This window comes from Balaenoptera acutorostrata, chromosome 6 (assembly GCF_949987535.1).
Source record: "Balaenoptera acutorostrata chromosome 6, mBalAcu1.1, whole genome shotgun sequence".
Classification (NCBI taxonomy): Eukaryota; Metazoa; Chordata; class Mammalia; order Artiodactyla; family Balaenopteridae; genus Balaenoptera; species Balaenoptera acutorostrata.
This window is the reverse complement of record NC_080069.1, coordinates 38,115,092-38,137,129: the sequence shown is the minus strand read 5'-3', so window position 1 is coordinate 38,137,129 and position 22,038 is coordinate 38,115,092. Positions and strand designations below refer to the sequence as shown.

The following is a 22,038-nucleotide window of genomic DNA, read 5'->3' as shown; positions in this document are numbered from 1 at the left end:
TGGGTTTGGGGGATGTTTTCAACACCTTTCCCCCTCAAATCCTTTTCTTTCTATTATTTAACTTCCTGAGAGGACTGTGGAGAGAGCATGGCAGCTCTAAAATACTTTTGCTGGACTTGCCTCAGGTTCTGTGATCACTTTTGCTATCTCACTCCCAAACTCTAGGTCATTTTAAGGTTTCTGACTTTTTTAAATTGCTAATCTCATTCCAGTCCCCGGCCACACCCCTCTGTGGCTTTCATTACCCTCCCCACATCACCTTGAGGGTACAGACATTCTGATAAAGGTGCTGGGACATGGTGTGATTGGGCACTCTGTGTGCATTCTCCATGACCATGTGCAGGCATCTAACAGATACCTCTTATTCCATTAGCAGTGTTCTTTCTTGAAAGTAGTTTCAATTCCTGCTATTTCCACAAGTCTCATCTTGTCCCTGTGCTAGATGGATGGTACAAGAACTAGAGGGGCAGCAAAAAAAACAGCTCAAAAGTTCAAAGCAGAACTTAGGGAGAAAGCCTACTGTGCATAGTGTTTCATTCTTTTTTCCCCCCTAAGCTTTATTGAGATATAATTGACATGTAACATTATGTAAGTTTAAGATGTTCAGTGTGATGATTTGATATATGTATATATTGCAAAATGACCTCAATAAGGTCTCTCTCTATATCTCTATCTCTATCTCTATCTCTATAGATATATATAGATATATATATATGTGTGTGTGTGTGCGTGTGTGTGGTTAGGACCTTTAAGATCTACTCTCTTAGCAACTTTCAAGTGTACAATATTGTTAACTGTAGTCACCATGCTGTACATTACATCCTCAGAACTGATTCATCTTATAACTGGAGGTTAGTACCCTTTGAACGCGTTCACCCATTTCCCCCCCAACTGCCCTCTACCTACCAGCCTCGGCAGCCACCAATCTACTTTCTCTTTCTATGATTTTTTTTTTTCTGTTAGATTCCACATGTAAGTGAGGTCGTACAGTATTTGTCTTTTTCTGTCTGATTTATTTCACTTAGCATAATGCCATCAAGGTACATCCATGTTGTTGCAAATGGCAGGATTTTCTTCTTTTTTTATGAATGAATAATATTCCTCTGTACGTGCATGTGTGTATCACATTTTCTCTATCCATTTCTCTGTCATTTGGGGCTTAGGTTGTTTCCATGTCTTGGCTATTATGAATAATTCTGCAATGAACATGGGGTGCATCTATCTTTGAGATAAGTGATTTCATTTCCTTCAGGTATATACCCAGAAGTAGACTTTATTCTACAGGTTCCCTTTGTGTCTCTCTTGTGTTGGATCATCTGTCCTGCTCTTACTTGGTTTACTACCTCCTTTTGAAGCATATTTTACATACTCTAGTAGCTTCCAGAGAATAGAATGTGTGGGAGGTGAATTTTTTTTGAAACTTTACGTGTCTGAAAATGTCCTTATTGTATGTGATTTTTGTTTTCTCTCTCTTTTTGGAAGCTTGTAGGATCTTGTCTTTATCCTCAGGGTTCTAAATTTCATAATGATGCATCATGATGCGGCTGGATTTGTATCCAGTGTCCTGGGTATTGTGTGCCCTTTCAATCTGAAAACTCATGGTCCCTTAACTTTGGGGAAATGTTCTCGAATTTCTTAGCTGACGATTTTCTCCCTTCTATTTCCTCTGTTGTCTTTTTTCTGGAGCTTCTATTACTTGGATATTGGACCTTCTGAACTGCTCTTCTATTTTTCCCTCATGTTTTTGTCTTTTTTTTCTTTCTAGGGAGATTTCCTCAGCTTTATATCCCATCTTACTCCTTTTAATTTTCTTCTTTCCTTCTATCCTTAATTCTCTTTACTTTCAAGTCCTCTTTTTAAATCTTATACTGTTCTTGTTTCAGCACTGCAGTAAATTCTCTGAACTTTCAGTGTGTATCTGTTTGGTGTTTTTTGAAGTTTTCTTCTCCTTGCATGGTCACTGTCCTCCAGGTTGCTTGTTTCTGTTTGTTTTGGTCTCTCACGTTTGCATTAGGGGCTTTCTAAAGATGCCTGAAGGTCCTTGATTTGTCTGTAGGTGTTTGGGGGTAGGGAACTAAAATGCTGATTGGAGCACTGAGTGAATACATAAGGCTTGTCATCTGTAAGTTTCATCATACGCTGATCATAGGGAACCTCCAATGTCAATATCCTTCTCTTGGGTTGGTCAGGTTTTTTCATTTTCCTGCCTGGAGGTAAAAACCTGGTTGTCAGCATTTTGGGAACCAAATAAGGGGAAATAGCTGGTGGTCTCAGTATCTGATATACATATGTTCATCTAATCCCATTCAGTTTGCCTTCAACTATGCCATTCTCCCCCTAGAGGCCCTCTCTTTTATTCTCTAGAAAATAAACCTCCAGTTATTTGCTGGTGTGTGTGTGTGTGTGTGGCGGGGGGGCAGGGGTGGGGGGTTGTGGGCAGATAGTCCAGGTGTGAGGAGTAAGGGAAGCCATCCAGGGATCTGAGCCCTTCTTAGTCATCCAGCCTGTCCTGCTGCTTAGTTTAGTACTTCTTCTACTCCCAGCCTTTTGGGGGCATCTGGGGGATAAAATGAGGTGAATCTTGTCTTTCCCACAGCTAACTTAGGATTCAGGGCTGCCATGTCATTCGCCACTCTTCCCACCTGCATTCTGGCTTCCAGTATTTTGCGGTAATTGTCTTCTATTCTTTCTCCTTGTTCCTTTTGGTTTAAGCCTTTAAAAAAATCCTTTTACTGTCCTTTAATTTGGTTTTGGGAGAAAGCAATTTAGGTCCTTTACCCATTTTTTAACTAGGATTATATGTTTTCTTGCTATTGAGTTGTATGAGTTCCTTATGTATTTTGGATAGTAACTCCTTATCAGATAAGTGTTCAATCTTCCATTTTTACCTGAAATTCTCACTATTTATTTATTTACTGTTTATTTACTGAACCCTCAAGAGTCTGAAGTTTTAAAAAGAAAGTTCAATGGCCCATGTTAAACACTCCAAGATATGTTTCAGAGAAAGAATGACCAGACCACAGTCCTTTGACCGAGAGAGTCTTGTTATTTAAAATTTCTCTTTTAAACCTAGGATATTCAAAACATTTAGTTCTTTACCCATACCTTCTTTCCTCTTCTTCTATCTCCACCTCCCCCCACCCAACTTGTGCCAGCTCTCATTGTGTTGTTCAGTCCAAATTGAAGTTCTTCATGGAGCAGCTACAGGGAGGCATCAGGTTGCGAGTGAGGTAGTTATGAGAAGGTAGAAACATTAGGGAGGTGGGTGCAGTACAGCATGTCATGTCAGATCCATGTCAGGTTTTTGTCAAGACTGCTGGGATTGTCTCTGCCTTCTTCTTACTGGCTTGGGATCACAGCAGCCATTTTCTTTAAAGCTGTGGTTTTCCTTCAAGCCCAGTAGAAGCTACACACGTCATCAGATTGTCTCCAGCATCACTGGATTTGGTTGTCTCTTTAAAGAGGAGCATACCTTCAGCTTCTTAGTCAGCTGTGGAGGAAGTGATCTCAAGAGTGGCCATTCTGATTCTAGAACCAGGATCAAACTTACAAGCAAGTTTGAGAGAATGGCTTTCCAGCAGCATGCCCTTCTACATTTCTTCTTCAAGTATCTCCTCTAATAACTTCTAAACGTGATATCATATCATATTTATTCAAACTTGTTATGTTTATTTTGTCTTTGTTTCCTATTTAAAATTTTGTTTTTGTTTTGTTTTTTTGTTTTTTTTTTTAAAGTCCTTCAATCAGTTATTTATTTATTTATTTATTTATTTATGGCTGTGTTGGGTCTTCGTTTCTGTGCGAGGGCTTTCTCTAGTTGCGGCAAGCGGGGGCCACTCCTCATCGCGGTGCGCGGGCCTTACACTATCGCGGCCTCTCTTGTTGCGGAGCACAGGCTCCAGACGAACAGGCTCCAGACGCGCAGGCTCGGTAATTCTGGCTCACGGGCCCAGTTGCTCCGAGGCATGTGGGATCTTCCCAGACCAGGGCTTGAACCCGCGTCACCTGCATTAGCAGGCAGATTCTCAACCACTGCGCCATCAGGGAAGCCCTAAAATTTTGTTTTTTATCAGAGAAGTTCTATCATGTATTTCTTTGGATCTAAATTGGTAGAGTTTCAGAGGGTAATAAATAATGACCCCACTAACCTTCCAAAGTTCAGAATTAGTTGAGAGACAAAAATGCAAGCATATGGAGAGCAAAATCTAACCTATTACTGATTTTTACTGGTAAAGCACTTTGAAAAATGTCATTAGAGGTCTGCTGGTAAATATAGGCATGGTAATATTTCTACCCTGAATTTGACATCTTATTCACTCATTGACCAAATTGGATGACCACAGGCCACTCTATAAGTGTTTAACCCTCAAAAACTTAAAACAAGAAAGAAAAGAATAGCTCCTCAAAAGGAGTCAGTAAGGGGTGGAAAGAGAGGCTAGGGGTGTTACTCTAGTGGAAGTTCCCACCATGGGAACATGAAGAGTGGGGAACTGTGTTCCATAATGTGAGGTGATACCAAATCCCTGAAGACACACCATTAATTTATAGCAGATGCTCAGAAAAAATAATATATTAAATCAGGTTGAGCGATACATTGAGATTTCAGTAACATTAAAATCATTTTCCCATCTTAGAAGAAAGGAAGCATAGTGTTATAAGTTATCTAGTCATTTGTTCCTTTGGTTAAAAAACCTTCTTTATGGTTTGGACTAAGTGGAGGGTATACCTTTGGCTGTGGTAGGGAGCCCCAGCTACAAATTCCAGCCCTGTTACAAACTAGCTGGGAGTCCTTGGCTCCCCTGAACCTCTGTAGACCTGTTTTAAATCTGCTTAATGAGGAATTGGGATCACCCCAAAACATTAACAGATAAAAAGAATGAGGGATAAGACTGAACTTCCATAGATAAGTAGTTTCAGGGTTGGGACTAAAATCCAGGTACTTTCCTTCCCTAGTCTCATTGTTTTTTACTATATGCATTTTAGATTGACTTGAACTGAATTTAGACAAAGTAGTTTGGCAGCACAGAAGCGATCATTCATTTGTTCATTCACGCATTCATTCATTCATTCAACACAGCATCTTCTTTTTTATGCCAAGCACTGTGCTAGGCAATACGGATGAGCCATGTTCTTGACTCCATAGCAGCATACAACCTCTGTCCTTATGCATTTGCAGCTATTAGTGGCCACCTCAACCACCCTTCATTTATAGCCTCACTTGAAGGGCTTCAAACTGATCCCTGGAAGAGATCCAGATCTCCTTGGCTGTCTTGAATCCATCCTCCCTCTTTTGCTTTCCCTGAGACCTAGAATAATGCCCCCACAGTTGACATGACCCACCTCCAAGAATTAGCTCATCCCAACTTAGCACACAAGCTCTTCAAGTGCCTAAAGAGAAAAAATACAGAGTAAGGTCTAGGACCATGCATTGGCCTCATTATGTTTTTCTCTTTCTGTTTATAGGATGCTCAAGTTGGCATTACTACGTAACCATGCCAATGCCAGCCTCCACCTTCACAATTGCAGTAGGATCCTGGACAGAAACGAAGCCAGAGATCTGCTCATCAAATGATCTGGCGACAGAGAGATCCTTCTCACCTTTCGAGGCTGACTTCAGGTTTGTACTTGGGAACTTGCTGAAAAACAAACACTTGAGGGAGCAGTATGATGCATTTATTCCGAGCACTGGAAGTGTGAGTCATTCCTGCTGAGAAATTAAACCAAAATATGATTAATCAAAGCAGGAAAAGCCCTGCTGGGAGAGAAAGAGAGTTGAGAGGCAGAAATGTGGACATATTGTTTATGCAGAAAGAAAGAGAAAAGAAATATATATGAAATCCTCTGTGTAGTCAGGTGAAACATTTTTATGTGTTTCATTAAGTCAACAGAATCTTCAGATTCAATACTTTCCTTCTACACCTTTTAACTTTGGTTTTCAGTACTTACTTGTTCAAAAACACAACTTAATAGAAAGAAGTTGCTTGTCTGATGGATTACCTTGTAGGCCACTCTGCTGTTTTGGTTCCATGACTGCTATTAGCAGTGCGTTTGTAGGGGCAGCCCTACAAACGTGGGGGGAGTCAGCCTTCTTAGGAACACAGGACATGAGGAAGCTGTCAGACAGCCATTGGGTTATGAGAATCTTGCTGGGTCAGGGCTCTGTTAACTTCAGCATCAATGTCTTCTTTTTCAGGGTGGATCAGAGAAAATCGGTTTAAAGTTTTTAAAAATTAGCATAGGCCCTTGGATATTTACTTGCAGCCTCCCGAGGCATTCACCTATTTCTAGTTTTCAGAGCCAATAGGGAGGAGAATGCACATATGTGGCACAGAAGTGAGCTCATTGTGCATTGTTGCATCATGCTTTATTCCTAGGACTTTGACAGCCACCTCAGTTTAATCTTTTTTCCTGTTTACAGAAAGTCACTAAGTCAGTACCTTTTGGTGGAGAGTAATGATACAGAATCTTAGTCCATCCTTGAAAACCAACTAAGACACTCTTAGTGCAAATTCCTTTTGTTTTATTTTGCTGTTGCTTTCATTCTTACCACAGTGACAGCAGTGGTTGGTATCCTTAGGAGATAAAGCCATTGAGGCCTCTCTTAACATAGGCATGACTTATTGCTCGCATTTACTTTTTGGAGGAAGGGAAGTAATTTCTACTTCCTACTCAGTAACTTGCCTATTTTGGACTGTCAGCCCTGAGCTATATAGAGGATCCTAGATTGCTTATTGGATTTTACTTACGCACTCTTGAGGGAAGAAGAGAATTGTGGACAGAAGTGACATGCTGCTTTCACATGGGAACATTTAACTGCATGTGCAACCCTCCGATGCTCTCTTCCCTTGTTACTGAGATCACAGAGTAGGCCTCACTTTGCAGTTGCAGGCAGCCTAGACTTCTGAGTGGGGAGGACAGGTGCCCTGGAGAGTCACTTGGATTCACAGTGCACTTGGTATGAGTGAGAAATAACCTTGTTTTTCCGTTAAGCCACTGAAACACTGGGGCTATTTCTTACTGCAGCATATCCTAGCCTATCCTGAATTGATACAGAAGCCACTGGATGTGTCAGTCAGGGAAAGTCTTGATCTAAATGTCATCTCAGTTAGTTCTGAGGATAAACCTATAAGTTAGATAGGCCTTATTATCTCCATTTTTCACATAAAGATACTGAAGCTTCAGACAGCAACTTGTTCATGTTCGTAACCCTACTGAGTTACAATGCCCAGATTCACATCCGGGCTTGACCCCCTAGACAGGTGATTCAGAATCTTGCCTGGAGACTTTTAAAAACTCTAGGTAACATCCATACCTCACCTGGAGTCTGATCAACCTTCCCACCTGGAGAATCAGCACCATGATTGAGCCACAGTTGTTGACTGGAATCTGTCATGTTGGAATAGAAAACAGAAGTTGAGAGCATTGCCTTTGAGGCCGAAGGTGCCATTTCTACTGATTGGGTATGTCTCTTTGGGCAAGCCCTACTTCCCTTCTCTGTAGAATAAAGACTTTGTTCGGGGTTCTCAGATTCTTTGTGGTAAAGAAGCACTGTGCTCTTCATCTACACCCTCAGGACTCATTGACTCTTAGGGGAGGTGTGCACTGAAAAATGTGCGCCTTAGGAAGAGAGGCAAAAGCAAAGATAGAAATTTGTTATTTTTGTCCTTCTAGCCATATTCCCAGAGACACGAGGTGGGGGAGTGGGCAGCAGCCATTTCTCGTGTGTGCTCTTTGCTGCCCAGAAGTAACTGCAATGACTTTTCACTCTTCTTGCACCCATAATTGTGATGGGAGCAGGATATAGACAGATCAAGTGGGGATTCTGGGAAGAGATGGTATCGGAAATTCCTACTGGGGTATAGGGGAAGGGGTAAATCTGTTTCCTCTTTTGTCCTCCTGACTCAGAACCAACTGGGAAACAGACAGAAGGAGAGCAAAATAAAGGTTTTTTTGGTTGACAGAAGCTGGATGGAGGGAGTGTTCAGGTGCACAGTTTCAGTGGGCTTTCTAGTACTTCATTTCCAAATTAGACAAACTTACCCACCCACCCAGTGACCCACCCAGCTGGACCTCTGCCAGCCTCCACAACGCAGATGCACACAGACTGCCTAACAGCCAAAAGTAACCCCTCTGTGGGCAAGCGGATTAAACAAGAGAAAGCCCAGAGTGGCAAGCCAGTCTGATCAGCTGTGGAGAGAGGTCAAGGGTGCCACTCCGGGGAAGCATGTCCTTGTATGGAAACGAGGGCCTGCGGAATGGAGGCCCTCCCGCACGCCCTTCCACGTCTGACATGCTCTGACTAAGTTTTCCCTCCGTTTATCACTGTGCTTGTCCATCAGAAATGTACTGCTGATAAATTAGTAGCTTACATTTGCTTAATCCTTCCCTGGCTGCGTGCTTCATGTATGCTGTCTTTAGTCATCAAAGGGTGGCTTTGTGTTTTTATCCATTAAATCTTTGGCTCCATGCTAAGTTTGCCAACAGAGGTGCTCTGAAGTGCCAACCGCAGTGGTGTTTTTGGTTATGTTCACATCTGGTTCCCTTGGCTCCCCCCGCAACACCCCACCGCCGCCACACTGCCCTTTTCTACTTCAAACCTTCCTAAGACTGCCAGTTCAATTCATGTAAATGTAACGTATACAGGGGCCTTATTTACCACAGGCTTGCGTTTGCCTGAAGTGTTCATCTGGGTCCCAGAAATCTGGCCAAAGTATTGGTCACTGAACTTTTGATCACTGTTCATGTGGCCTAAATTATCGGAAGAGCATTCTCTCTTCCAGCTCCAGTTCCACACATGCTCTAGCCCATTCTGGGTGAGCAAATACGTTAGTTAACAGGCACTTAGGTAAACTTTTGAAAGTTTATCAATTTTCTTTGGCTGCAGTATAACCTTCTCCAGCCACAGGGGAATCTTTGTGTTATGTTTAACCTCTCAAAAGGCCTTTGTTAAAGCATTGTCTTCACTTGGGGGCCATACAGTTTAAGCACGACATGGAAACTTGGATAAAGTTCAGAGGACTCAGGGAAAATGATTGAAAGCATGGAAAGCAGGCAACCCAAAGAAGAAAAGGCATTGAGGCTGTTCATTCTAAAGAAGGGAAGACTTGGTAGGGGAAGAGGTCTTCTTTAGAGTTGTAAAGGCGATGAAAATTTCCCTTGTGGACCTTGGAGGATGAATGCTGTTTCTATGTCTTTGAGAGTCTGGAAAAGAAGGAATAATATATATGTAACATATTATACATATATATACATCATAGGAAGAAATGCCAATTTCCAGTACACCCTTCACTATGAGAGAAGCCTTTCCATATCTTTCTGGCTTGGTTTGATTTCTCCAGCCCTTGCTCCCTCAAGGTATTTCGGCTTTCTGCCTCTTATTGCACCCATCTCAGTTTGCTTTGCAATGTACTGAATGCCCTGAGAAAGTGCATCCAGCTTCCAGACACTACTACATCACTGTATATATCGACATCATTGTCAACAATTCACTGGGGGCTGGTGCTGGCATTTTGAACACTCGTGATTTTTACGGTAAGCAAGCATCTAATCTGCTTGCTGAAATACGTTAATAAATTGTGTAAACTGTGTCACTGTACCTTTCAGAATTTAAAATTTTTTCTCCCAAGAGAAAAAGCTCCTCACAGATAGGGTTGGAGATTTATTCATACGTGTGTACACGGCAGCATCCTCTGAGGTGCCTTGAATAGAGCAAGGATGCTGGAAATATTTACTAAATTGTCAGGTTGAACCGAGGAAGGGGTTTGTGAGTAAAGGCTATGCATTCCCAAGGGAGACTTTTCTAGCCATTCCTTTTGAACCTATGACAGGGAAACATTTGTGTCAGGTGGTTCTAGTTCAGAACCTTCTCGAAACAAGAGGATGGCTGAAGGAGAACTTCCTGACAGTTTTCAGTCTTGTGATTATGAGTAAAACACGGTCACTCTTACTCCTTGGAAGGACCTCTTATAAAATAATTTCAGCCTAGAAATTGTATGAGAGGGAACCAGTGATCAGGTTCCCATCATTACTAGCCTAACATGTATTTCACCAGTTCTTCCCACTCTTGCCCACTAATGGGCAGTAACTACAAGGAGAGCAGGAAGCCAGGCAACCACAGACCAGCTGAGCTCAGCTTCGAAAAAAATCCAGGATCCCCATTAACTCAAGAAGCATCGTGAAGTATGTAGAGAAGGAGGGTCAGCAGCGAGGAGCTTATGATGGTTCACGATGTGATGAAAAGAATAGTTCTTACTCTTTAGGAATGTTGTGTGGATTAATTGGGATAATGTATATAAAGTGTTCAGAACAGTGCTTGGCACATAGTAAATGTTCAGTAGCAGTTGTGGTAGGAGTTATTATTGTTTATTCTTATTATAGTTAGCATTACAGATTATTAATTAACAATCGAGTATTATTAATAATCTGTACTATTAATATATTTACTCTGGTTACAAGTCTGGGCACAAGGAAGAGGTATTTACAAATGCTTGATTTGTTGGTATTGAGAGTATATTGGAGCAGGCACATATACAGAGATTAATAACTGAAGGTTAGTGTGAAAGGAAGATACAGCATCTTTGCGTTAATACTGGTTCTGTGGGAGACTATTCTTGACTCTGTGCAAGGACAGTGTTGCCTCACTGCTTCAGGAACGTGGCTGTTGTATGAAGAGGGGCTTCTGTGGCGGGTGGTCATGGAATCACAGAGCCAGAAGAAATCTTAGGAACCATTTTAGGTTTTCTGTTTGTTTTTAATTAAAGCATAATTAACATACAATAGAATGCATGGATCTTAAGTGTTTGGCTTGATGAGCTTTTGATGATTGTATGTACCCTAAACCAGACAGAGAACGCTCTATCACCCCCGTGAGTTCCCTCACACCCCCTTCCAATCAACTCCTCCCCTCCCCCCAGCAGCCACTTTCGTGAGACCGTGTTAGAGATGAGGAAAAAAGAGGCCCCAGATACTGAGTTGCTTGCCTCAGGTCACAGGTAGCCAGTCTGAGAACAGACTCTGAAGCCTAGGTTTCCTGATCCCCACGTTAGGAACACACGTGTGGCTTCCCAGATGCCTTTTCCATTTTTATTGGGAGCCTTAATGGTCTCACATAGCTTGATTATAGCTAGATTGCCTTAAAGTCCTGCATATTCTCCCAGGCTTTGATTATGAAAAACGGTGCTAATTCACACAACTGGAATGACCTTCATTACCCTGGCTAGTGCCATGCCTGTCCAGAGAGAATTTAACTCACCTTTTCTTTTGAACGAAGTGGCTTTTTTGGGTATACCTTTGGCTACCCCAAACTATTCTCTAACCTTTGATTGAATTGATGCATCAGCACAGTACTTGTCATTAGGTGGACAATTGCAGCCTTTTCAGTTAGATGTTTACCTATAGGCACCTATACTCACTCTCTGTAAGGCAAGGTTATCAATCCAGGGACTTTGGCTAGCGTTCAATGTTAATAATGATGTTCTTCCTGTCACTTTATCCTGGCAGAAGTTTTTATGGGTCTCCACCCATTTCTCTTACCCTAAACTGTGGTGAAGTGTCATCAGTGCTGGAAGCTGTGTTCTATGTCCCAGGCTGGTGGAGGGCAAGGCTTATCCCCATAGCTGCGTGGATCTCCTTGGGCAGGGCTGGCCTTGGATGTGTAAAAGGCACTTCAGAAACGTGGAGAGGAATTATTGCTGCCGTCTGCCCTTATTGGGATGTGGCAGCTTTTAAGGTTTTTCAGTGTTCAGTATGAATCTAATAAGCACCTATGGTTAGAATTATAATTTGTAAATTTAAATTAGAGAGGCTTTCCATTCTGTTTGAATAAAGGATGTGTTAACTGGTGAAAAAATAGAGTTTCCTTTGATGTTGGTTTCTTTGGGTAGATAAGTTCTCTTGAGGCCTCTGAGTCAGGTTCTAGGAATTCTTTTTCAGCTCCACCTTTGACAGAATAACTGGCAGTGGTCAGATGGTATGGGCTGGACTCTGGTCTGTTTCCTCAAAAGGTTGATTCAGTTAAATTTGTATTGAAAGTGAATTGGGGGAAATACCGTATCAAAGTGCCTCTGTATTCCTTAACAGCACAACTTTTGATGGCCTTTGTAAAGAACAGCTAGGTTACTTTTCAGTAAAATGGATTGTATTCTTTTGAAAAGCTTTGTCATTTGGTCCGCATGATACATCACTGAGTCTGTATCTTTTTTTATTAATTTATTTATTTTTGGCTGCGTTGGGTCTTCGTTGTTGCGCATGCAGGCTTTCTCTAGTTGCAGTGAGCAGGGGCCACTCCTCGTTGCGGTGCACGGGCCTCTCACTGCAGTGGCTTCTCCCGTTGCAGAGCATGGGCTCCAGGCACGCAGGCTTCGGTAGTTATGACACGCGGGCCCAGTAGTTGTGGCTCTCAGGCTCAATAGTTGTGGCGCACGGGCCTAGCCACTCCGCGGCACGTGGAATCCTCCCGGACCAGGGCTTGAACCCGTGTCCCCTGCATTGGCAGGCAGACCCCCAACCACTGTGCCACCAGGGAAGTCCCGAGTCTGTATCTTTTATTGTAGAACATTTCAGAGTGGGATCTTTAACTTGGTTGCACTGTCCCTTCCTTTCTTAGTTGCAAATTGTCCCTGAATTGGAGAAGATTTTCCCCGTAGTGACATTTGAAAGGCACCTTTCTGAGGGCAGGAAATTGCTTTTTATTTTGGTGGGGGGTTGTTTTGTTATTTTGAATCTTGGAGGTTCCCCCTATTTATTCTAAGAGAAGATTATACTACTTTTACTTAGCTTAGATTGAAAATAGTCAATTCAGCACATTGATAAGTATTTTGACCTGTAATTTTCCACCACTGTGCAGAAACAGACAAGCCAAGAACCAAAATGAACTGCTTTGCTTATAAGCCCATCAGAGCCACTGTCTTCTAGAAGTTGTCTGTGTCTGTGAGAGTTCCTCATCTCCATGGCAAGAGGAATAAACCTGATTTACCAGTAAAACGCATCTCTTTATTTCGTGTTGTTCCCAGGTATGTTGGTGTTTGTGGTCACATGGAATACCCCTGCCGCTTCCAGAATGCTTCTGCCACCACCCAGGAGATAATTCCTCATCGGGTCTTTGCTCCAGTGTGCCTGAAGGGTGCCTGCCAAGAGACCCTTCTGCCACTGATCCCTCCCTGCCTCTCCGCAGCACACTCTGTCCTGGGAACACACCCGTTCTCCAGGCTGGATGTACTCATTGTCCCTGCCAACTTTCCGAGTCTGGGGATGGCCAGGTACGTTGTTCTGTTGTGGCTCCTGGAGAACATGCTGTGCATATTTTTTGACTACTTCTTGCTTTCCCTGAGCTCTGTCAGAGCCGTCGTTTGATTAGGTTGGAAGGGCCATCTCATTGCTGCCTTGAGGGACGGTGTGTGTATACTCACTCCACCATGCATGAGCCTTTGGGTGTCACGGGCTCAATTCAGTTGCCTTGAGAATAAACACTCAACGTTGTCGCTGGGATTGAGAACACACTGTGCCCCCAGAATGGTGTATGTTGGATTGTGGCTAATCAGGGGCTAGTTAGCTCAGGTGGTGAGAGCATAATGCTAACGAGCCCAACGTCATAGCTCTGGGCAGAGTCACACAACTTGGTTCTAGAGCACAGGCTGCTCGCGTAATCCCGACCAGCTGTCTCATCCATTCTCACCACTGGTCACAAGGGCAATGACTTGAGAGCCCCTGTGTCAGAGAGACTGTGGATGAATCAGTGTAAATCTATCACCGCTGCTAGAAAAACAGCTCAAAGCAGATGGCTCACTAGGGAAGGCTAAGGGGGTCACTTGTCTTGCTACTATTTTTTAATATAATAAATGTATTATTCTTTTTGTCATCCCAGTTTAGTTCCTTTGGAAAATCAAGACCTGAAAGTTGAACCTTTTCCTATATGTAATTTATGCCTAAAATTCATTCATTAATGCAATTGTTCATTCAGTAATAGGTAACTGCGTTTCACTCGGTGTTTTACTTGGTTATGTACTCAGGATTTTCTTGGTTATATTTCTGTTTGAAAATCTTAATCATTAACAGTGAATATGCTCGACTAAGGATGGGAAAAATAAGCTCATCGAAACATGTGACTTTAAGTTTTTCCCTATTAGTCAAGGAAATTCCTGCTGCCAATTAATTTCTATGCTTTTGAACAGCTGTCATTTGTGGTGTTTTCCCTGAAAGCTGCACACATTCTTAGTAAAACCCATGAGTAGAAAAGAACTGACCAGAACATTTGCTTTTGATCTTTACTACATACGTATACTTTTTAAAAGCTGGCTGGTAGTCTTAGTCCTTGAGGAGATCTGAGAAGGTCATTTAGACTGATGTTTATCCTATATTCATGAAGATGATGGCAATGTAAAAACTTGGATAATTATATATATTTGGTTATGTGCCTCATGTAATTGTCTTGGCTGTCTATATATAGAATTTGTCTTAACAAGGGGTCTTCTTTGGTCCCTTTGAAGAGTCTGCTGGACTTAATTTGAGTGGAATTACTGGCAAAGGAAGGGTCGTTTGTTAAATGTTTCTGATTTGTACACCGTTTTGAGGGACCGTGTTTATTTGGGAGTTTTTAGAACTTTATGAGAGTTGCAGTTTTTCAGGGCATGTTTGCTAACAGTTCCATGTTCTGACCTGAGGGAACCAGAGGCATAGTATTTTTCATACAGAGAAACTTATTTATTTTCTATAGCTCCTTTCTGATATCAGTCTGCCAAAACCAGAATTTGTTGACCTGTAGGCCAATCTATAAAGCTTTTCTTCTTAAGTTTGTGTGCCCAAGCTGTGTGTTTGCTTCTTTTTGAGATATTTAAATTGATTTAAACATGCTTAAATCTGTTTTTTTAATGTAGTAAGCCTAAGTACCCTACGGCCAAATGGTACTGGGCACAAATGTCAAAAACTGTGATGGTGATAATAACTTAGCAGGAACAAGACTGCTTTTATGCTTAAAAACAGGAGAACCGTACATTTAAAAATTTGTGGTTGGTTGTCAAATACCATTTTTTTCCTTCTTTTTAGACTGTGGAAATAGTCTGCCCTGGTCTAGATGTTTTCCTGGGCTTAGTTACCTCTCCCTGTATTTGAACAGTGGAGGGGGGATTGTGGTATCTTCCACTGCCAGTTGGGGGTGGGGAGGCACTGTTTTTCCTAACTCTGACCTAAATTGATTCCACTTGCTTGGCTTGACTCTCTCGGGATCCCAACACCTTGAGCCACATGCAACTGAGTGAGGTTTATGACTCAGCTGGCTCCTGGGGCCCTGTTGCCTTATTTATGGTCAAGTCTTTGCTTGGGGCTCTATAAAGCAAACTGGAACAAAAATGACAGTCTTGTAGGTCAATTCTGTACCCTAAAGAGGAGTGGAGAAACCCCAAGTCTAGTAGGAGCCATTCAAGAAGACGTCTAAGAGAAAAACAAATACCGTATGCTAACACATATATATGGAATCTTAAAAAAAAAAAAAAATGGTACTGATGAACCTAGTGGCAGGGCAGGAATAAAGACGTAGACATAGAGAATGGACTTGAGGGACACGGGCTGGGGAGGGGAAAGCTGGGGCGAAGTGAGAGTAGCATCGACATATGTACACTACCGAATGTAAAATAGTTAGCTAATGGGAAGCAGCAGCATAGCACAGGGAGATCAGCTCGGTGCTCTGCGACCACCTAGAGGGGTGGGATAGGGAGGGTGGGAGGGAGGCTCAAGAGGGAGGGGATATGGGGACATATGTATGCATATGGCTGATTCACTTTGTTGTACAACAGAAACTAACACAGTATTGTGAAGCAGTTATACTCCAATAAAGATCTATTAAAAAAAAAAGCCATCTACACTGAAATTTGCCATTGTCCTATTAGTTGTAATGCACTGGAGATCAAAGGATTCCTTGGTAAATTAAATGCTTTTTTCCTGAGTCCACATTTTATAAACATGTATGTAAGATCATAAATTCCATACCTCTGGATTTCTTTAGTGACTAGGTCTTAATCATAATGAATAACATTTTACATAAACTTAGTATTTTTTTTTAGTAGATGACATTAAGCAGTCCCACATGAACTAAAATGGGTGAATTATTAGTAAAAGTTTTAAAAACTTTTGGGATAATATCCATAATGATTTCACTGTATTTTGCATATTACGTATCATAGTTCACATGAATAACCTTAAAACTCTCCTCTCTGAGTCTGTTTTTGAGCCTGATTCTGATATTTCAGTAAAGCAAGAAAAAAACATTCATACAATTTGAATGTATGATAATGACAAATCAATTTATAACAAAGTAAATAATAAACAGACAACGGTTTAGAATTTGGAGTGTTTTTCAAACATAGCAGTAACTAGAACATTTATCAATACCGCACTTCATGATTTTTGTCACCTTTTAATATACTAGGGACTGTTACTTATCAACCCCTCCCCTTTTTCTGAATCACTGCTCCAGGGGAGAGACACTTTCATTCTATTCTGATTTTAAGAAAAATGACTAGTTTGCCTCTAAGGCACTATTCACAGTTCCATTCCCATCCTTTTCTCATTTTGTAAATGTGGGCTTTCTGTTTTTGTTTCATTTTACTTTTGCCTTCTATAAAGGCTGAATCTGCCATATGAGGGGCTGTGGAGTGTACATTTCTTGGATTGAGTAATATGGTATCTAAATGAAGATAGGAATGCATTTTAAATGAGTCTCTAATGTATAGAACAACTCTCTTCATGTCGGTGTAATTAGCATTCTGCCATTTTCATTGTGACCTCATATTTTCTCAAATGTCTCAGCCAGGCATTGACTAGTAAGCCTAATTTCCTAGGTATTGCGAAATCCATGAAAGGAGTTCGTCATCCTCCTTACACTCTTTGTTATAATAATAATAATGTTGATGGAATAATATCCTGGAATCAGATTTATGACAGTTGTCTCAAAATTAACACCTCAGTCTTACCTCTGCGTATGTTTGTAATAAGTGCTTTGCTCCACCATTTGTCTTTCAGCGGTTCACAATTACATGTCACGGGGTGTAATTATGTTGGCAGAACTACCTTGCTGACATCAAAATACGTTCTTGTTTTTTTCCTCCTCTATTTGAATTTGAAGAATCTTCTGCAAATTATTTCAGAGTGGTTTTATGTATAGAGCATTGAATAAAAAAGCCATGTCCTCTATGGCTGTGCTTCCCCACTCTACCATTCACGTGTAGTTTCACCCCAGTCCTTCTTGGAAAACTGGGGACAAAAAAAAAAAGGCAGCAGTGTGGTTGATGATAGGTGACCAATTCTGCTTTGATCTTTTTCCCTCTGGTTCTGTACCAGATTGTCTCATTCATCAGTTCATTTGTTTGTTTATTTATTCATTTACTCATTCTTAAAGTTCTATTAGGCGCGTACTGTGTGCCAGGTAGGATTTAAGATGCTGAGTCTACAAGGGTGAACAAGGTTGATGAAATCTCTATCATTACGGAACTTACATTCCAGTCAGGGGAGAAAATAGTATACATGAAAACAAACAACTAAGATGTGTGCTATGAAGAAAATATAGCCACGTTAAGTGACAGAGTAACTGGGGACCAGTAGCGTCGTTAGGGTGAAGAGGCAAAGGCTTCTTTAAAGAGTGACTTTTGCAGTGAGACTGAAGAACAGGAAGGAGCCAGTCTTGTGGTAATCTGGTGGGAAAGCAACTCAGGCTGAGGGAAGTTCCAGTCCAAAGGCCCCAAGGGAACCGTTGTAATGGGCTGGAGGAGCAGAAAGAAGGCCAGCACGGCTAGAGGGCAATGAGCTTTTAGAATGGCTTCCCTTAGACTCATTTTGGGCACCAGGAAATGCCATGGTCCTGCAGGGCTTGGGTCACCTGAGCCACCCATACACCCATGTGAGGAAAGTGAGGGAGAGCCACTAAGAAAGGGCAGAGGTTGAGCAGAGATTGATGGTTCCACGCAGTCCTGTGTATACGGAGAGAGTTGTCAGAGAGGTCAAATCGTTTCTCGGCTTTCTGGGGACCAGGGGTGCCATAGCATCTTGTGACTGACTGATTGGAGCCTGACTTGGCTTAGCATCTACTGTGCTTGAGCAGAATTCTCCACTGAGGGGGCATCAGAGCACTCGGCACCCAGACTGGCAACTCTCCCCAGTGGCTGCTGGTTGATTTCTTGCAAGCTTTTTTTTTAACGCAACAGGTCACAAGGAGGGAGGCATTATTTATATGTTTGCTCAGCCTAATTTTTAAGGTTTTTAAAGACTGAACAAAAATAGGACTGATAAGTAAAGAACATAGAGAAATAATGATCAATTACTGAAATATCTTCAGTGCATTTCACAGTGGAGCAAAACTATAAAGCTCCCTATTACACATGACTTGTTCTGAAAAGATTTGATTGTGCAATAAAAGGCTTCTGAATGCTTGTACTAGTTCCTGACTGTTGCATGCCCAATTTTCTTAAGTACCTCAATTTGCGGGTAAGCGGTGTGCACGTACATGCCCAAGAGTGAATGTAGCCAGCTCTCCTTCCACCTCCTCCTCCTGGGGTTAGACAGGGTATTGCCCTGTTTATTCTTATCTCCCAGCCAGTGTGTAATAGAATAAGCAAAACATAACATGCTGGTACAAAGGGCCTGTTGTTTTCAGTCTTCTGATTGTGTTCCTTTCTGTTGGGGAAGGAAGCAGTCGTAAATTTTTGTCATTATCTTAAGTAGCAAGGTTTCACAGTTTGGGGAATTATTCTTTTCTTCTTCTTTGTTAGCTTCTACTTGAATTTTTGGCTCCCCTAAACCAAAAACTGCTATACATTTAAACAATCCTCCTATAGATTTCAGGGGCTGTGACCCCTTGATTTCAAGGCAGGATGCAACCATAGTGATTCTTTCCTTGGGGAAACTGATTTTGAGCCAGAAATTTGTGTACCTTTCGGTTCACCAAGGTTGCCAGCTCCTCTGCTCTCTCTGATGTGCTGTGGATTTTGGGGTCTATGTGTGGGTTTAATTTCTTTGTTATTGTTGCTGTTTGTTTCCCAGACTTTAATAAATTCTTCTTTCTGCATGGATTGTTTTAAAAAGTATTTTGAAGGAGCACTTCTTTCCCTGTTTTCCTCTATAACTCTTTTCTGTTTTTACAAACAGGTGGGTGTGAATGATAGAAAGCAGCTCATACCTTCTTTTTTTCCTGTAAAATTTTAATCCTTTGTTTACTGGCATGCCTGCCATTGCTGGAGCAATGAGCAAATAGGATATGTTGTGAGTAGCAAGGTCCACAGGTCCACACGAGGGGGCTCAGGCCCCCTCAGATGCTTCCCCTTTGTTGCTTTCTTTGTGTTTATTTCTCCACTCTGTTTCCTATTTCTATTTTTCTTCTTAAGAAAATTATTTGACTTTATTTTCCTCCTATCTTACAGAGAAGGGCTTTCCCCTTCTAATGTGTTCTGGTTCTTTAATTTTTCTTTCTTGAAATAGAAACAGGTATTCACAAGGCGATGTTCTTCTGGGACTCTGGAAGCCCTTGACTGTGATTATTTGGTTAGTTTTGACAATATCAGTCTGTAGTGATTGAGACAGGAGTGAAAAGGTGTGCGTATGCTACATTCTTTACAGCGCAGGTACAGGAGAATATATGACGTCCCCAAGTCACTTAGAGCTGGGAAGTCAGAGACAGAAGTAAAAGGGCCTCATCCTGGGATGGCTGTCAGAGACTGGGGTTCAGACTTAGTCAAGACTTATCTGTAACCCTCTCTGAGGTATATATATTTGCTTCAAGGTCCCCCTGTAGAATCATAGTGTCATGGAGTCTAGTTGAAGATCAGTGTTCACTATGGGCTCGCTTTGACGCAACCATAGAATCTGGGTACCGGGCAAATTCCTGGATCACATGAGTATGTTGGGGCCAGATTCTCTGTATAGAGGAACAACAGGCAGAGTGAACTCACAGCTTTTGGCTTAGCCAGAATCTTCTTCTTGCCATCAAACAGCTGTGCTGCTTGTCAGATCCCGAAGTAGCATTTTATCACCATTTTACTACGATTCCTCACCCTCTGAAAGATTACGCTTAAGTGTTTTGTTTTCTTTGAACTGTTCTCCGCACACATAGACTGACAGTCCTACCTTCAGAGAACACTGCTGGGGCCATTCTTCAAGAGAAGTTGTCAGGCCTTTGAAAGGCCTTCCTGAAGCAATCATCCATCTACCTACGTTCGTAATCTTCTCTCTCTATTGATGTCATCGTAGGCCCCTAATCTTTTCCAGCCCTTGAGCCTGAGATGGCCAGTTGGCCCTACTTTTCCATTTTTCCATTGCAAAGAAAAGCCTTGTATTTTTTTCTCCTCTCAGTTATTTCTCTACAGAAGCACCATTACTGAATAGAACATACATTCCTTGGGTGAAAAAGTACCATGGAATTGAATGTGCAAAGTTGTCTGAGTTGGAATATTACCAGTCTTGTGCGTTCTCACTCCTTGAAGCACTTCACAGAGTGAGCAAATGCTCCAGGCTTCTGGACCGTGTTGTGTGTGCGTGTGGCCATGGAGCGGTGTATGTATTTCTCTTAAGGCTAGACTCCTTTTAGGGAAAACACCAACTCTGGAAACAGTTCTCAAGCAAGGCACAATCTATGAATAGCTCTGCTCAAGGGAACATTGCCTCTGTTGTATGATAGCCATTGTGCATCTGGAACCCACCACCGTCTGAGCCCCAGAGGCCTGTTTGCATAAAGTGGGTAAGAGATTGCCTTGTCCCTTTACCCACCCCTAGAATGTAATTGGAAGAGTATCCCAGCTACTTTTCTTAATAAGAAGCATTAACTTTAAAAGGCCAAAGATGTGAGGAAACACTCCTTTAAAAGTGTGCTACTTTTTAAAAAATTGATTACTTTGTGGGATTTGTGGGTACATTGCAAAAGCCCACTCTGATTTAACCTCAGAGTGGAGCTTGAAGAAGCTTGAAATAGAAATGTTATATTTCTTGGTTAACTAACCATGCTGTTTATAGAGGTGCCTCCTCAGAAAGTCTAGACATTGTTCCGGAAAGACAGAATGCCAAATCTGCCCTTTATGTTCCCCGTCAGCTTGCTGAAAATTATCACGTCCCCTTTTCACCATTAAAATGGAAATCTTGGAATTCCATTTCATGAGAGTGTGAATGATACTCGGGCTCCCCAGCCAAAACGTAGGTTGGCCAAGGAAACCGGGGTGCTCTTGTGAGCCTGGAGACTCACCACAAGGCCTTTGTTCCTTAGAGGCCCGCTTGCTGAGATATGCGGACTGTGGTTGGCGGATCCTCGTTTTTGAGTTAGTCTCCCCTAAGAGGAGACCCCGAGAACCTACTCTGAGAATGAGTCAGCTGCAGTTTCTAGCTTTTATCATACATGTGCAATTTGGCAGTTGGAAAGGATGGATGGGCAAAGCCAAGGATTCGTTCAGTAGACTCATATCAATGGACAGGTGTGATGAATGCTGATGATTCTCTGGCTCCAAGGAAATATGAAATCTGTAGCCTAAATCAGGATTTTCTACCTAGGATCCAAGACGACTAGTCTTGTGGAATGTTTATAATGTGGGAAAAGGAACTGTGGGTTAATTAGTTTAGGAAATGAATGGATTAAACGAAGTTAAAAGGGAGTCTTTACTGGAGGGCTTCTAAGAAAGCCTTTAATATCCTTATTATCCTGATTTAATATCCTGTCATATAGGTACCTCTCAAAGACAGGGCCGTAATATGCAGTATTCCCCCAAATCTTATGCCCAGGGATCCCCCTTTACCATGCTCATTTCATGGGGCCGCTGTGGTCTCAAGAAAACCACCTGCTCAAAACACACTTTAGGAAATGATTCTTGGGGAAGAAATATCTTGGAGCCCATTGCACAGCTGGCTGCGGAATCCAGCTTTCATGCTGTCAGTAGCAATTGAGGACTTGCCACGTGTCAGGTGCTGCTCAAAGGCCTTGCTTTACAGCAGTGAAGAAGATGGGGTCACCATTTAGTGCAGGAGGTCCCACACTTTTCTGACTATATATCAATTTTTGAACAATCACCCCTTCCATAT

At 42.0% G+C, this 22,038-nt stretch overlaps 1 protein-coding gene across 10 annotated transcripts in view; it reads left to right on the top strand.

Annotated features, from left to right (window-relative positions):
• Positions 1-22,038, top strand: part of AOPEP (aminopeptidase O (putative)) — a 370,314-nt gene that overhangs the window by 84,854 nt on the left and 263,422 nt on the right. For all 10 annotated transcript variants that reach the window (XR_009008562.1, XM_057547855.1, XM_057547852.1 and 7 more), the window contains exons 4-5: positions 5,464-5,617; positions 13,011-13,256. Coding sequence is in view for 9 of the 10 variants with exons in the window: in XM_057547855.1 (XP_057403838.1) it covers positions 5,464-5,617; positions 13,011-13,256 (400 nt within the window). In the remaining variant the exon portion in view is untranslated. The remainder of the gene's footprint in view (positions 1-5,463; positions 5,618-13,010; positions 13,257-22,038) is intronic.